General features: G+C 42.9%; 1 protein-coding gene across 9 annotated transcripts in view; it reads left to right on the top strand.

The window, feature by feature from the left end:
- Window positions 1-18,040, top strand: part of LOC117897826 (maternal protein pumilio) — a 220,786-nt gene that overhangs the window by 132,823 nt on the left and 69,923 nt on the right. For 2 of the 9 annotated variants that reach the window (XM_034806886.1, XM_034806888.1), the window contains exon 2: window positions 6,404-6,415. The exons of the other annotated variants lie outside the window; for them this stretch is intronic. In XM_034806886.1, the coding sequence (XP_034662777.1) occupies window positions 6,404-6,415 (12 nt within the window). The remainder of the gene's footprint in view (window positions 1-6,403; window positions 6,416-18,040) is intronic. 9 annotated transcript variants of the gene reach the window in all.

The following is an 18,040-nucleotide window of genomic DNA, read 5'->3' as shown; positions in this document are numbered from 1 at the left end:
TCATAACTTTGCACTTGCAAATTATTTAAGCAAATTATGCGCCTTGATGCTGCTGGAGCTGTTGATGGTGATGGTGATGGGTGCCAGTGCCAGGGCCAGTGCCACTTCATCAGCCGCTTAGTAGCCGGAGGGCCTTTTGTAAGAGAAGTACAAGGCACCCACGCATCCACCCAACCACCCACAGCGGCCTGCTTTCGCATTCGCATTGGCATTCATAATCGTTTAGAGCCAAAAGTATAAAAATGAGCGGAGTAGAGTAAAGCTTTTGCTGCAAAATAGGGATTAAAGCAGGAAGGAAATGTTGGAAATCTGTTTGGACACCCGAAAAAAATAGGAGAAAAGAGAAGAGCGGGGGAAAATGTGAACCGAAAGTTGAGTTCATCCAAGTTTTACTTGAACACTTTCCAAGATGGATCAAGTTGAGTGTGCAACGGGTGAAATATGCTTAAATTCTTAGCAATTTTGGCATGGAAAAGGCTCTAAGGAAGATAAAGATACTTGAATGTGTTGGTATTATGTGATGATAATCGCTCCTTGCGGAATCCTCATGTGAATACAAATTGAATAGAATCCAAAGAGCATTTAATTCAGTTATTCATGTACTCCCCTTCGAGTCCTTGGAGTCCTGTATTCCACCTCAATTTCAAGCGCCATAAGAACTCTAAACAGGAGCATATTGCTCACTTGCCAGCCATGCCACTCAGCCGCCAATCCACCGGGATGTGAACCCTTCCAGCAGCCAACCCCTGCCGATGCTGGTTTATGGCCGAGACGACTTCGCTGACAAGCGTGTAATCTCGACATAAGTGGAACAGCAATGCAGGAAGCAGTCACCACACCACACCACAGTAAGCCACAAGAAAAAATTAAGTGAAATGAGGAGGCACAAGGCGGACAGGGCGTGGCATCAGTTTGTAACCCTTCCTGCAGGCAATGCCACACGGGTAGGCAGCGGCACGTGGACCAGACACGTGTCAGGGAAAATGTTATCGAAAGGCATGCAGGCCCAAGGAACAGACCCAAGGTCCGCCCCTCGGGCTCCGCTGTCACCATGTGTCAAAGCGTAGAGCCCTTTATGTTGATGTCCCATAAAAATTCACTCTCTTTAAGATTGCAATCCAAACAGTTTTCGTTCCGACATATTGAAATGGAAACCACCGAACCCATCCCAGCTCACGGCTCACAGACAACTTGTAGGAGTAGAGAAAAATAATATTGACTCTCGGGGTTGTTGGGAAATATTATTAGGGATAAGCTTTGAGGAAGTGTTTCCCATGTTAAAGAATTCCCCCATGGGAACTCCTGGAATAATGGAAGGGGGGAACCGTAACCGAAATAATGGAATTCCATAAATGGAAATTTTCATTTTCTCCCTATTAAAAGATTCTTTAAGACAAACTTTCCTTTTCCTTTTTGCTGATCGCATAAATTTTCCCACTCTTGGAATCCGCCTCAGCGATGGAATACATAAATATGATTTCCGTGTCACGTGCAAGAACTTTTGTTTGTTTTACCTTCACTCCCTCGCCCACACACACACACACACACACAGCCTTCCACCTTCCAGCTCACCCGACTCCCATTTCCATCAATGACAAATAAGCAAAGAAAACTTTCTACCCCTTCCCTTCGATTTCATCCACATCGATTCCTCAGCTTCCCCCCTCATGGTTCTGGCACAGCTGTGCAACATTTTGTGGTCATGTTGACAGAGGAGCAGGGCAGAGGGCGGAGAAGAGGATGCTTTGGGGAAAACATGTGTGTGAAATCACTTGAAACGTACAAGAAAGCCACCCTCCGCCTGCCTGCTGCCTGCTGCCTGCATTCCCCTAGTATCTGATGGATACAGATAGGAAACATACGATGCTGCCTCTGCCTCTGCTTCTGCTTCTGCTTCTGTTGCTCACTTTGGCCACCGCACAATTTATATAATGATGTCGCACTTTTGCTTTTCTCTCTCTCCCTCTGGTAACTCGAGGGAATATCAATTTTGTTATTCTGGCTGTGCGTTTTGTTGTTGTTTTGTTTTGTTGTTGCTTTTGGCAATAACTATTTATTAGATACACAGATACATTGTATCCGCTGCTGCGTGCCTTTGCTTTCTTTCAGTTTGGTTTGCTTTGACTTCGCTTCTCACTTCGACTGCCACTGCCACTGCCACGGCGACTCTCTCTCAGTTCCTCTAAAATGCAATTTTATAGCTGTCAGGGGAATTTAACGCCAAGCGCGAAAAGGCCAAAACCTTAGAGTTCCCTACCATCCACCATCTCCCCTTCGCCACTGCCCATTCCCCCCGTGTCATGTTGTGCCTGCCTCTGCTCCACTTGCCCCATGCCCATCTTTTGCCTTTTGTTTGCGCTGCGCTAGTTTTCGGCTAACGATAAAGTGTCAAGATATTCCTTTTTTCACTCCATTGTTTTTTTTTTTGGCAGAAGGGTGTCGGCAGGGTGTGGGCTGGCTGGGGCTGGGGCTGGGGCATGCCACGACACTTGCAACAAACAATTTTTTTTGCTTTTCGGTGTTATGCATTGCGTGCAAAGCGTAAACAAAGGGAATACCATGAGGGGCAGGGAGAGGATACAAAAGTGGATGGGAGAAAAAAATAACTCTGAGCCAATATAGAAAGAACTTCCGCTCCTCCAACCCCATCCCCCCCTCCTTCCATTCGATTCCATACCCATCTATGAACTCTCCGCACTGCGTGTGCAGATAATAAAACTAAATAAATTGATGGTCTTTGTGCAGAAACTGACAAGTTGCAGGCAGCAGTAGCAGTAGCAGTAGCAGCAACGAAAATTGTTCGATGGCCATAGATGGGATTCAAAATACATACCTACATACGTGTGTACATATATGTATGTACGGACTGTACATAAGGACAAATGGATATAGGAAAAATATTCAAACCACCACACCATCTTCCCCATCTTCCCCATTTTCCCCATCCTTCATCATCAAGAGAGATTGACCAGCAACACAACACACCACACAGTAGATAGCCCAGATAGATACACAGATATTTAGTTAGTTGGGTGCATGCATCCATGGCTGTAGATAGCTGTAGATATTGACAGATAGATAGCTGGAGAGCCCCGGGCTCAGTCATTTATCATCCCAAACAAATGGAAAGCGCATTGCAGGAGACACACAACCGACCAAAGGGAAGAGCAGCAGATAGGTCGCTGGATAAGAAAGGTGAGCCACACAGGCTGAGAGTGCGGCCAAAGCCATGATAAATGGCTGAATACATCTCTGATCAAATATCCTTCGAGACAAATATCTAGAGGATAATCCAATAATTGCCTCTATGGCTAATGCTCTCCCACACGAGCGTTTGCCATTTGAGGCCTTGGCAAAATAGTGTGCTGCCAACTTATTGCAAAATGTTCAGTAATCAGCCGTAATGGGGGGATAAAATCCTCCCACCCGTGAGGCCAGCCCAGGGTACTGTTAACACACTTTCCATTTGCTACACTCAAGGCCTTCGCTTCCCATCCGAGAGCTGTGCCGTTTCATGGGCATGAATCAAGCACAAAAACGTAATTAAAACATAAACAGAAAGCTGAGTGAGCCAGAGATCCAGGCATCCCAGAGCGCAAAACAAACCAAAGGCAAAAACCGCACAGATGAGCCGCCACCACACAAACAACAACAAAAACAGACTCACAGGCAGACATACAAATATATTTCAACAAAAATATCTTTCTAGCCGAGGGCTAAGTAAATTACAAAAACCAAGCAAAACGAGAAGGGACGCTTGTGAGACGCGAAGCAACTTTGATACCCGGTACTCAGTCAGTATATCTGTACCTGTACATCTACATCACTTCAACCTTTTAGCTCACACCAACAAAGAAAGAAAATGATCCAATCTCGGTCCAATTCGGTGATCTGACAGATATGGTCATTCCCCACGGAATTACATTGGTTTTTAGTTAAGTGTATTTACAGCAGATTTTCGCCCTTTGTGGAGGCGGAAGGGGGCGGGGCTAAATTTGAAAATACACTTGTAATAGTGTGATATCCCAGCCATCTCATGCAGAATTTAGTGGCTCTAGCTTTTATGGTCTCTGATATCCAGGCGCTCATCAAGACGGACGGACAGACGGACATAGCTATATCGACTCGTCTATTGATGCTGATCCTTCTGATCTGATTCAAAATACAAATTACTCTTCGAGTACCTTTTATAAAATCACAACCAACGGGTGGTGGAGAAGAGAACCCCCTAACGAGGCTGCACTTTGCCACAAACATCACAAAAATATTTAAATGAAATGAATTAAAAATGTCTATTAAAAAATGGGAGACAGGTGAAAAGAGTGGCAGAACAGGGTAGGCGGGGGGAGAGCGACTCCACTGGCCCGGGAAATTAAACTTTTGGTTAAATTTTAAAAGGAAAGAGTAGGAATGGAAGAAGACGCTTCGTACGCGTCACAACTTTTATACCCGGTACTTAGTCAGTATATCTGTACTTCGAATTTGACATTGTCACGTGTCATCTACATCTACGTCACTTCTCACACCAAAACGTCAGCCACCCTCCCCCAGAACGGGACACTGCATGAGGCAGAGTGAGACAAAAGGACAGCAACAAGCAAGCACAAGCCAAGCTGTAAGAAAGGGTGGGGGAAGCCACTGCAATTGAATTTCTTCATTCTGGCTACAAAAATGATCTGAGCCAATCTTAATTCGTGGATCTGATAGATATGGCCATTCTCTTTAGTTTTCTCTTATCTTTAAAATTGTGGAAATGAGAGATATTCGACCATTGTGTGGGCGGAAGGCGGATGTACTTTACCCACCCCACGTTGCTCCGACCACAAATACAATATACTTTATTACCTCTTGGAGTACCGGGGATAAAAAGGCTTAAATAAATTAAGTGTAACCGAAAAATTAAATTTATCTTACAAAAAATAAAATCCCGCAAGTAAAAACCAGAGAAACGGAATTAAAAACCAGCTGATGGCAAAAATCAAAGGATATCCGGATAGGGAAACTCCCCTCCCCCTTCCACGTGGGAGTGGGCGGAGCTTGTATTTCGTGGTGTGGGAGAGTACGGGTAAGACGAAGGGAACTGCCGGGGTTATCAAAAATTTAAAAGCTTTTCGTGTATTTCTCGCCAAGGGGCGGGAACAGCTCCACGGATGCGGATACACGGATATGTAAATGATATTTTCGAGTGTGCGCCAACGTCAAACGCAGCCATGCCACATGCTGCCCCATGCCCTATGCCCCAGCCACCTCCCACTGCGATTCTTCGCCCGCTCTCTCTCTCTCTCTCTCTTTAAGCACCCACCAACATTGCGGTCAGAAAGGCCACAGGGCAAGCGGCACATTGGTTGTTTCTGTTCTGTTTTATAAGCCGCTTTGCCGGCCAATTCGCTGACTGTCCGCCGCGCCTCTGCTGCCTTTCCTCTCATCTCATCTCGGGTTCTCCCACCCCCACCACCACTCCCTCACTCCGCTTTATAGGCATTTTAAATTTTCCATTGCCTGGATTTTCAGCATTTTACAAGCCATGAATGTTTTAATAACCCTACCCTGTCCTTCCCTGCCCTATCCTGCTCCTCATGGGCGGCGCCTCATCCTGCTCTGCGCACCGAAAACGCCAGCGACAATTTTCCCGTCAATATTTATGAGAAGAGACCAAATTGAAGTTGACAAGCTGCTCCTACGGTCAGTAGAGGCCCACAGCCAGAGCTAGAGCACTCCCGGGTCTGATAGCGCCTCTTCTGACTCGCCTCAGACCCGGGGTTCTTGTTTCGCCTGATTTATGGCAGGTTCTTGATAGAGAACCTCTTCGCCAGCTCTTGGAAGGAAAGGATAACGCGGAGTGCAGTATTCCTTTGTTTGGCTTTAAATACGAATATTTAATCTGACTTTTGAGACGTTGAAGAGAGTTAGAAGTTGGGAGAGAGCACAGAAGCAGCAGAGAGAAAATTCTATGAATATTCTAACCCTGTGAGATTATGATTTGGTATTCTGTAGAGACACTTGAAACAGCTGAGACTTTTTAAGACCACGCCAAGGATAGCTTTTGTTTTGGTAGCAGTGAATGAATGAAGAATGAATGAATTCATTCATTTATTACATTGTTAAACATCTGAGAATTCATTGAAACACTCGTGGGGAAGCAATCTGTTTTCCATCAGAGCTAGATAGATGGATTTTTAAAGATCCAAATCAACCCATTTGCACCGCATCGAAATGGGTTTTTGGTTTCATTTCCTAAGCCGGAAAGGCTTTTAGCCCACCGAATTTCCCACCGAATGTCGTTATAAATCCTTCTCACTTCCCCCTTTCCACCGCAACCGTATTTATTTGTCAACATATCTGAAATTGCTTTTTCCAAAACCATTTCTCACTCTTTTATCCGTCTCTTCTCTTCTCGTTGCAGGTAGGTGAAAATGTACGTAACTTGTAGGGATTTGGGATATGGACTCGCTCTCTTTTTGGGGCTCGTGATGTATACACAGATGGTGTGTGCCCCCGGAATTGGTTTATTTATTAACAATTGCAGACTGTTTTATATAATTTGTGCTAAACAAAATCCGTGGCCCATGTGCGTCACTGGAGCGCGGTGGGGAGAGCAGGTATCAGGTTCGAGGGAGAGGACGCAATACCAATTAAATTGTATTTACCAAACCTGTGGCTAAGCATTTTGTTTGGGCAATTAGTGGCGCTCCACGAGCAGATGGACAGAGAACAGAACACCCACCCCCAGGAACGAGAAGTACCTGCTACCCACAGATACTCTGCAAAGAGAAAGAGTCTCATAAATTTGGCTGAGAAGAAGATGAATATTATTTTGCCTATTATTTAGAAATCGTACAGCAGATATAGATATGGGTGTGTATAATCATTAAACCCAAGATATATTGAGGTATTTATGAGGTGGCTAGTGAGGGGCTTAGTCATCCACCGATTTTGGGCGGGGACAGCACCGTCATCGTTGCGATTAGCTGAATACCCTGTTCGCAGAAGGGGTATATATGGCAGAGACATACGAATATATGTTTGATATAGTGCTACACAGAACCACCAAATGTTTCGGTTTATTTGTCACAAATTCTTTGGTTTATTTATAGTCGCAGGACTATTTATATACCAAACACTCAAACCTATTAAAATGTTTAATTTATGTGAAAGAAATATTTAGCTTATTCGGCGGAGGGAGGAGCAGCGACTAAATTTAAAATTGGTAAACTTAAACGCAGCTGATTTTTATTTCCATTTAAATGCAGAAATCTCAAGTTTTGTTTTTTGAGAATTTTTGGGTTCAGTAAACGCATTTTGGTAGGCCTCAAAGACCATACCCATACCGGTATTCATATTCGTACATCATTTGCATAACAAATGTCGCAGTTCAACGAAATGTGGGCTGTGATGTCTGAATGGTAGATAGACAGATGGACAGATGGATGGACAGGCCATTTTATAGAAATTTGTTGGCCCGCCGGCCTCCTCGTGAAGGATTGTTGTCGTCTGAAGCACAAAGCAAATGGGAATTAAAAGCAATAAAACACACATTAATTAAACAAGTTGATAATTTATCTGCTATCTTTGGAAACAAGTCGGACAGCTTTTGATTTGATTGCTTGAGACAAGAGTTTGTGGCATGACTGATGAAAATACTAGAAAGAATAAACAAGAAATTGTTCCTTTGACCCCAAATAGAGTTTACTTCGTATTTGCAGTGCTTTTTGGTGTCTTTAATCTCCCATTAAGCCCCTCTAAAGATATATCCAAGCAAATCCACACAACACCAGTGTTTGGCAAATTCAGTCCGAGGCGGTCCGAGAGTCATCTTTCTGGCCGGGCTCGAAAGCAATAAAAGAAATCTTAATCCATAGCAAGTTCTACCAGAAAGAAAAATGTCAAGACCATAAACAAACGAAAACTTAAATAGGAAACGTGTTCGGTATGGGATCATTAAAAAGTAGATGAGACGAGCAATAGGGGGTAAAAATTCCCCAAAATATCGACATAACAAATGATGTTGAAAATGAAGTACATTTGATTAAAAAATACATTTCTTGCATTATTCAAACGTCTGGAACGAATGAGTGAAACGAATTGGATTACATGACATTTATTGCATTCGAGTTACATGTGGAGCGTTTTGGTCAATTCAATTACATCGGGTGAGGCTCTGGCCAACACTTTTCGCTTGCCTCACTGTGTGGCAGCCACAGAGACACTAACGAACGTTTGTAGGAACCGCAGTGGAAAATAATGCACATGCTTCAACTGATGTGGCAAACCTCGCTGAAAGTTTGCATCACAAATATCACAATATTTTGACTTGTGTTTTTTTTAATTAGAATCCATTTTTGACTTCGGTGGTTTTTGGGCTTTGTTTTTTTTGTTGCTTCTTTTGTTAATTTGTTGCCAGCATTCGCAATCGGATTCGCATGTTTTATTATTATTTTTGTTGGTATTGATTACGGCTGGACGATTGCAATTGTTGTTATTGCTGGTCAGCCAGAAAGAGTTAAATAATGAAGTGGATATGTAGAGAGCTACACAATAACAAACGGTAATCAAACGGAAGCGGTCGGCTTGCTCGTGGGTTGGCCAATTTCCGGTTGGTCGACACCAAACGCTTATGTAAATGTGCTTCGAATGAGTGAGCACTCCCCAATGCAATCTCCATAATCACGATCGGTCGAGCATCATTCAATTAGAAACTGCTGAGGCGTCATAATGATGTATAATCGCCTCTAATGATAACTTCTTCGATATATTTATCAAATCGGTTTAGAATATTCGTCAGCAATTTATTAATGACAAAAGTTTAAGTTTATATACAAAACATAAGATCTATGCAGGTTTGAATGACTTGTGTCTTACAACTTTTACACGTGGCTGGTTAAACTAATATTTCTTCTAGAATGTTTTAAAATAAAAATGTAGGACAACATTGCTACATTATTGTCCGCTTAGGCTTTTCTTTAGTTACTCCATGTGAAATCAATCTCCTAGTGCCACCTCAGATGCTCCAATTTGATCGAAGCCACACGTCACCTCAGCCCCGTCAAAGCTTAATTTATCTGGGAGACATGCGAAGTTGCCATTCATTTAGAAAGCTTCCCATTCTCGCAAAACCTGAGTGAGTAGGAAGAATTCTGAATTCGCAGAGCAATGGAAAAAGAAGCGATAGGCGATAGAGAGCGGAAGAACCGGTTGAGCGTGGTGGTGGTGGTGCGAACGACTGACTGACTGGATGGAGTCTTCTTTGCGCGACTCTTCCAAATGGGTGTCAATGCTAAAAACGCGACGGCGACCGTCAAACGAAATGAAACCGGTTCTCCAGAAGCGTCGCTCCGTTCGTGCCTGTGTTGGGCAGGGTATGTGTATGCGGGGTGTTCGATGGTACCGTTAAGCACAGCGGTCAACATAACGGTGAAGCAAAGAAGCAAAAGAATCAACTTCTATTCTTTGGCATTGGCTTGGCATTGCTTTTGCTTTGCTTGGGTTCAGATTCTTTCGCGTTGCCATTTTCCGTTTGCTTTTGCATTTTCGGATTCTTGGATTCTTAGCTGGATCTGCATCTTGCTCATTTTATCTCTGTCTCACTCTCTCTCTCTCTCTCTCTCTCTCTCTCTCTCTCTCTCTCTCTATTTTCATCTCTTTCTGTGCTCGGGTTCAGCTTTCTTTTCATTGAAGCCAAAGCTGCATGAAGCAAAATCTTGTTTGTTTGTTTTTTTGGCCAATTATTTTCGCTTGGCCTTTACAGCATTGCACATTTCTGTCTGGCTCGGATGGGTTGGGTTCGGCTCTGGCTTGGACTTGGGCTTGGCCTGACCTGATTCTTAGACTCTCTTACCTCTCTTACTCGGATTGAGGTACAATCCGTCGGTGCCCCCGATGCGCACTACGACGACGGCGACGACTCCTGTTACAACTCCGGTTCTGGGGTTTTGTTCATGCCTTTGCGCTTTTTGCGGTAGTTGCAGCAAATCTGTTGGATTTTTGTTCTACCTCTTCTTTCACTCTTCACTCGGCTTCCTCTTGCCTGTTTCGTTGTTGTTTTGGCTTAACGCTTTTTGACCTTAATGCTCGAAGAAAGGCTTCAGGCATGGTGGCTTTTGGAAGGGAACAGGTGAGACGGCTTTAAAGGGTGTCGCCTGTTCTGTCCAGTCGTGTCCTTTCCTGACCTGACCTGAAGTTAGTGCAAATTGAAACTGTCAGTCAAACAGGCGAGCGCACCCCGACCTCTGTCTTCGTCCCTGTACCTGTCCCTGTCAGCTCTCACTTCACTCTGACCCCGACAGCAGCATCGGGTTGACAATGTCAGTCCATATTATCCATGGAGAGCAGTCAAGACAGCGCAAGCCAATACAAATTGGTGCACCTAATCCCAAGTTGGCCAACAGAAAATCTTACATTGAGCACATTGTCTTACATTCCTTAAAACCAAATTTATGTACAAAATGAAACCGCTGACTTTGAAAAAAAACATTAAGAAAAATACAAGTTTTTAAAACTACATTTCATTAAAAAATAAAATTCATTAAGTAAAAAAAGCAAAATTCATTAAAAAATAAGTGATGTAGATGTAGGTGTAGATAACAGATGTAGAAAAAAGTGTCAAATGTAAAATACGAAAAAATCATTAAAGTTTTGACGCGTACGAAGCGTCTCACAAACGTCTCTACTCGTTTTTATATGAAGTTTGACAGAAATGTTATTACTAACATGTTAAACCACATACATAACTGAAAACTCTGTTCAATCTCGAAAAACAGACGACAAGAAATGACTAAGACAGAAACAGAGGAAGACCAAAATAAATGATGCACTGTCTCATTTCTTGCTGGCCAAAAATATTCTACAATAGTTTCGTATATTCTTTTTGGAATTTTTACCAGGTACAAAAAAGGCGGCCAACACGTGGGCGTAGTTTCAAATTATAATTATGCTTGTTGTCAGTCTGATTTGACACTTTCTTCATGGGGCTCTAGACTCTAGAGCATGCGAGAGCAAGAGATCTTGACGGGGAGGTTGCGCTCATAATGGGTGGATGGCGGCAATCCTTAGTCATAGTTGTGCTGTTTTGTTGAATGTAACGTTTAGACAATATGGCCAAGGAAATGTGGATTCCGATTGTTGTTTGTGTTTTTCCTCTGGGTTGTCGGTTTTGTGCGTCATATGCGTCAGGTTCTTTTTCTGATTTTGGCACTGAAAGAGCCTCACGATACAAATGAAAAAAGAAATTGTCGACGCCAGGAGGGAAAACAAGAAGAGAAAAAATACATACTTATGCACACATGTACATATGTATGTATGAATGTGTTTGCCACCACGTTATTTTGTTTATGTTTTGATCTCAAAAACTCGATCAAGTCACGCTTTGGGGTTTTATTATTCTCTGTCTACGTCTTAGACTGAACTTGACCTCAAAATGTGATTTACTTATTGGATAAACGATTCCGAACGGATTCCATTTGCTCGAATGTATCTCAAACGAAACTTTAAACATACATACTAAAGATTCAAATCTTAGAAATCTTAAATAAGAGTTGTATACAAACTTCCGAATTCCAAATTGTTGTTTCTGTATAATATTTATGTATGTATATTTGGTGAATTCATAAATTTGACTAATTTAGCTAGTTTTGTGGTGCAGTTCCGTTCGGTTCACAACCAACTCCAATCACTATTTAGATGCATTCAGCTTCGGCGTGGATTCGCCTTAAATTATCCATCTAGTTGGAAGGTTTTTTCACTACTATCTAGTACACCTCTTACACATTCCCTACTATCCTCTCTTTGAAAGATAGTATGGGAGCACATAATAGGAAAAAAGGTCGCAGCTTAAAAGTTTAATAAAGTTTCGTTCCTTTTCGCTACTCCAAAGCACAACCCAAAAAACTTGCAGTAACGGTAAATTGTCTCGCATACGAAACAATGGCACAATGAAAAAAGAACGGGAAAGCAAGTATAGACGAGCGCGACGGTGTCCGAAGAGGGGGTTTACGGGTAAAAAGGTAGCTAGCTTCATGGCATGACACTCAAAAGTATTTTGTATGTCAATTGCTATTCAAGCTACTCACGAGAACGATGGGTGGAGAGGCGTCACGCAGTGGAAAAAAGAAGAAGGAAGAGGGAGGAGGAGAGAGTGCCGGCAAAGTGCCGCAAAAGTTGATGAGCACACTTTTTAGAGCCAAGAAGTTGGCTACCGAATAAGGAGAGCGGGCAGAACACGGTATAGGTGGGTTTGGCCAGAGAGGAGTGCTGGAGGGGGAGAACTGGTGTGTCGTCGTTGAGGGTCACCCTTCAGTTTGTTAATTAAATTCACGGCAAGTGTAAAAGAGCGGCAGAGGGAGAGCGGGAGATGCAGATACTCGCATCGGAGAAACAGTTCGAAAGAAAAAACGGTTGATAAATTTAAATTAGCGCCCACTGTGTAGAGCAAAACAACGACAAAGACAATGACAACAAGAAAGAAGAGAATAAGAGGAGAGCTAGTCAATGGAGAAGGAGACATGCCATACATTAATTGAGAGAAACGACTTTTCTATATCCTTTTCTTTATTAAAAATATGTTTATGCATACACATGTAGTTACAACTTTACATACATGGTAGAAAGTTGTACAATGATTTCTCTTAAAAATGGGTATACTCGTAGATTGACGAAAATATGAGTTTTTGTTGTTTTCAAATTTAATTAAATCCCATTAATTTCCATTAAATGTACCATATAAATGTACATACATACATATGTATGTATGTACGCATGGTAGATAGAATCGACCATAAATCAAACTTGCTGTTGCAAAATTCTGGTAGAGTGTATATCATCTTCGAAAAGAGTATGACAGAAAAGGAGTCAGTGATGTAATCTAGGGGCAGAGCAGAAGCCGATCAGAGCAGAGCGTGTGCCAGAGAGCAGAGGCTTGGACATGTTTCGAAGCCGCCAGAAAAGTGTGAAGAGAGAGAGAGGGAGAGAGGCGATGATGATGATGATGATGATGAGAGAGGCCCACAGCGCTATGTGTGGCTTGCTTATGCTGATTACCACACAGCAAAGAAATGACAAAGACAAGAGGAGCAACACACAAAAGCAAAACAAAATTAAATAAAACAAAGCGAAAGAAATTATGCTGCTCAACCGCAAAGTGGCTCGGAATCGAGTTCTCTTTCTTCTTTCCTTACATTTGTTGTTGCTCATTCAAATGATATCATTATCATTATATGTATGTACATTTGAAGTATGTGCGAGTATCGTACTTCCTCTGCTGTTCCCCTCTTGCACCCCTTTCTAGAGTGGCGGCATAGAGTGCGTTTCTTTTGGTCATTGAACCATTGAACCCAAAAGTTCACTGAACCTTCCTTCCAAATTGAAGGGAGGACCCCGACCTCGAACCCCGACTTTCGTGCAATTTTGAAGGGAACTTTGCTTTCCAATGCCTCCAACTAACTACTGATATTACAATATGGGTCAAGTCAAGACTAAAGACAAGTCAACCTTTCTAAAGTTAGTTGGGGAACTGGTTTTTGTGTGTTTATGCAACTTCAGTTAAATTTGTGGAATTTTATGGGCCACTTGGATTTTCGTAAACTGTGCGATTATCATTTCAAAATATAAAATAATAAAATGTACAACATTCAATCAGATTTCATATCCTTCATTCGTCAGTCCAGTCTCTGCATGTCGCTAACTATAATCCATGCTGACAAAAGGGTGCTATATAATTTCACTAAAAGCCTTTTGCTATCCCCGAGACATGTATAATCCCAGCTTTTCTTTAAGTATTAAAATCGCCATCAAGCTATTGAGAACTCCCTCCTTCTACTCCCTAGATTCACCGCGTCCCTGTCTGGACCTGTGTCTGTTGTCTGTTGTCTGCTGTTGGTAAAAAGGCGTTGATGATGATAATGGACAGCAGCACAGAGTACACACGGGGGTGGGCGGTTGTTTGGCTGGGTGTTTGGGGGATTGGAAGAATATGAATATAGAACATGCACAACAATGGGAGAGGGGTGGTGGTGGTAGGGGTTGGTGTACCACAAGGAGCCACAAGAGCGAGCTGCCAGGAATGCGAACGCATTTTGATGGATGACATTGATTGATGATGATTAATAATGTGAATTTTTATTGCTTTTCATCAAGCCGCAATGCTTCATCTCCTCCACCGCATTGGCTGTTTAAATACATTAGCGCTGGGCACTTGTCTCGTGCAGATAACACCTGCAGTTAGCCAGATAGCATACAACCAGGGAACTCCACTTCCCATCTCCCAAATCTCTCTGCATGTCATGCACTCGTACCACTTCCATTCATCCGTCCACCCTTCCTCCGTCTGCGTCTCCATCTCAGTCTCTTCTAGCACTTTGTTACGTTCATTATTTCACTTGGATGCGGCGCAAACTCATCAAGGCAGAACCCCAAACGGGGTGCCCAACCTGGTCCTCTCTGGTCTGGACCTGGACCCTGCCTGCTTCCACCTTCTTTGCTGCCACGCATATTTTTCGCTCAATTAAAAAGCATAAAATTACATTTTCGCTTAAATAAATTTTGGTCCCGTCCATCACCCTCTTCCCCTATCTGTCCACCAGGTCCTCCGCTCCATCCTCAATCCCCATCCCGAATTCACTTTGATCAGACTTGGCCTGGCCAGTGGCCACACTGTCCATCATATTTTAGGCACACGTTCTTAGCACACCTTACTGAATGGAAACTTTTATTGTTGGCCTTCTCATCTTTGGATGCACCTTTATCAGATTATCAGACAAACTAAAATTAAAACTTATTCCATCAGTTGTGACTCGGTTGAAAACTAGATCCAATGCATTTCCTGATGTCACATAATTCTACATATTGGTTCCTAGGCTGCTTTGAAAGGGGTTCATTGGCAGTAGCCTAACGGTCAATCATCTTAAATAAATGATGTTTTTGAGGTTCCAACGTGCACACCCGAACCCGTGTTAAGCCCCGTCCTTGCCCGCAATAAGCTTTCCTTCCCCTAGTTTGATGTTATACCCGGTACTCGAACAGTACTCGCAAGTGGACGCTCAGAAGGAAACGTTTCTTGCAGTCTGCCAATTCAATGTTTGAGCGTTATCCTTTGTATTGTTTTAATGTCTTTGGACATACTGACTTAGTACCGGGTATAAAAGTTGTGACGCCTACGTCTTACACGTCCATCCTCGTTACTTCTCGTACCCTCTTTGATAGCTTTAATAAAATGTTTCGCGGTTTCTGTTGCTCGACAGTTTTTCGTGCTCTTTTTTTGTTGCTTTGGGGTGGCTCGGGCACGGCAAATCATTTATTTTGTTTACGGTAAGCAAACCGCAGAACATTTCGTCATAAACCAAAAGCAGCACAACCCCCAGCTCGACCACCTGCGCAAGAGACTCCCCAAATATTAGCCAACTTGACCCCGTTCAAGCTGCTAATTTAATATTTATAAATTTGTTTAACAAAACAGAATATTTCGGCACTGCCACATGGCGTGTACTTAATTACATTCTGGGCTTTACAAGTTGTTAATTTTTCCCGTGCTCTGCCAATAAATTAATAAGCAAACCCACACACACACACCCGAAATAAAAGTTTCAAAAAAGAAAGAGAACAAACAGCAAATAAATATGAAACCGTGCTAAGGGTGAGTGTGTGTTATGGGAAGGGGGGGAGCATGGAGTGGGGTCGGGTGGGGAACGTGCCCTTTTCATGGCTGGTCTCAGCTGAAAATTTCAAATCCTTAGCTCAGTTTAATGAAGCATCGCTCGAGAGCCATCCAGCCAGCCAGCCAGCCAGCCAGCCAGTAGTAGTCCTGCTTAAGTATGCCAATAAGTGGCGAGGCCTGCAGGGTACACATTGAGAGGCGTGGAGGAGGGGGGGGCTTTAAAGGACACAACCAATTTGTTGCTGCTTCTCTCTTGGGTCGAGGTAGGGTTGCCATAGTCACATATGAATTTTTAAGTGCAAACATAATAAGCAGCTTAATGAACACACACAAACAGCCACACACACACAGAGCGGAGCAGGGCATCGTACACGTGCCACTCGCACTTGGTGGTCCCCATCCCCCAACCACCCACTCATTTCCACTTCAGGAGGGACAACCCTTTTGCGTATGCAAGTCTGGTCCCATGAATTTAACACGTGTGCGAGTGCGTGATATTGCGATACGCCAAAATAGACACATAGAGAGAGAGAGAGAGAGAGAGAGAGAGAGAGAGAGAGAGAGAGAGAGAGAGAGAGATGGGGCAATATAGAGAGAGTGAAAGGGAGTGTGTGGCGTTGCCAGCATACACAAGAGTTTTTCTCTCGCCAAACTTTATCATCGTTAACACTTTAAGGGATCTACTCTGCCGAACACCGCTCCTTTCCGCCCCCCACCAACATCTTTGTTGTTGTTGTCGTTGTCAGTCAGCGTTGAAAATACCACAAAGAACTGTCAAAGTTGTCGTCATCCTACCCACTGCTTCCCCTTCCCTTGCCCTCTCCCTTCCTCTTGAGCATCATCATCATCATCATCTGGAGGATTGTCATCATATCATTTCATTCCATACCCTTGTCGTGGGTGGATTTTTCTGGTGTTGCTTCTTGTCCCTTTGGTTTCTTTGTCCTTGCGCCCTTGTGTCCTGTCTCCGTCTCTCTCTCTCTCCCTCCTCCTGTTTCCATTTGTTGTTGTTTCTCTTATTTTATGCTCGCACAATTTGCATTTTAATTATTTAAGAGAATTTTGATTAAAAAATATGTACTCAAGTATGTACATACATATGTATGTACATACATATGAATGTATGTATGTATGTGTGAAAATATGTACGTACAGTGTACACTGCTCTACAGGCAGGAGATATGATTTTGCCTGGCTTATTTGAGGAGCATTACCTTAAATATTTGTAAAATAGATTTCTGATGTATTTTCACACATTTTTCACGCATGGGGGTGAATAATACATTCAGAGATACTAATATACAAACATTAACTTAAACTTTCTCAGTAAAGGATATTCATAATTCGTTGTGCATTGTTTGCACTGATTTTGCCTTGTCCGCCTATCAGCGGCCTATCCCTCCTCTTGGCTGCTGGCATCATCTCATCCAGAGCATCCACGAAGGATTAAGCCGATGCTAAGAGCTGCGCCTCTACCCTCCCGTCCACCTTCTTCGTTATGATGTTTTATTCATGTGACGTGGCCGCGTTAATTTTGACACTTTCATCAAATGCTCTTTCATCAGCTGAAAATTTCGTTCATTTGAAATTCGTTTTTTTGATTTAAGCAGCTCGTGGTGGGAGCGGAAAAGTGTTTAAAATTCCGACTTGGTTGCGCATTAGAGGCCAACTCTTTGTTCGTTTTCGTTTCCGAGTGGGACATGGACATTTTACAGGCGGTGCCCAATTTATGAGGCCCCCAAACATTATTCAAAGTGACAGCCCCCACGAAAACGACGACAACGAGTAGGATAAGAGGCAGCCCTCTCATGCCGCCCTTCTCCTTGGAGACTACATGTCAAGTGGCTCGCTCTGGCGCTGGCTACTGGCAGACAGTGCAGCAATTTAGATACAGATACATCCCCTCTGCGGCCATCACCTATCACCGTTTCTTCTCCTAAAGTAAAAAAAATAGAGAGGTAAAAAGAATACAGAAGCAATAAACATTTTTACAGCCATAAATTCCTTGAGGCACTCTCCCGTCTCCCAGCCCATTCTCCCTCGTCTATGGTTTTCCTCACTTACTAAATTCTTCATAAATTTCTTATTTTTATTACATTTTTGAACTTACGAAATTGTTCGAAATGCTCTCCAACGCTCTGTTGTTATTGCCTCTTGTTGCATCTGAAATACAATTTTAATATCTAATATTTTATGGTTTTTCTTCTCTCTTTGCAGGTAAGTTCCATCCTTCAACGAACGCTCCCTCCCCCTTTACATGAGGGGAAAACACATGTATAAATGCATTGGAGGTTGTGTCCTATTCGGTGGATTGGAACTTTCCAGGAAAACAACTCCGTTTGATGAGTCACTCCCTTAAGTTATTTATAGATCCTTTAGCATCGTTTTGGCATTGTT

Source organism: Drosophila subobscura, chromosome O (genome assembly GCF_008121235.1).
Source record: "Drosophila subobscura isolate 14011-0131.10 chromosome O, UCBerk_Dsub_1.0, whole genome shotgun sequence".
Taxonomy (NCBI): domain Eukaryota; kingdom Metazoa; phylum Arthropoda; class Insecta; order Diptera; family Drosophilidae; genus Drosophila; species Drosophila subobscura.
The sequence above is the reverse complement of the archived record's forward strand: the minus strand, read 5'-3'. Positions and strand labels throughout refer to the sequence as shown.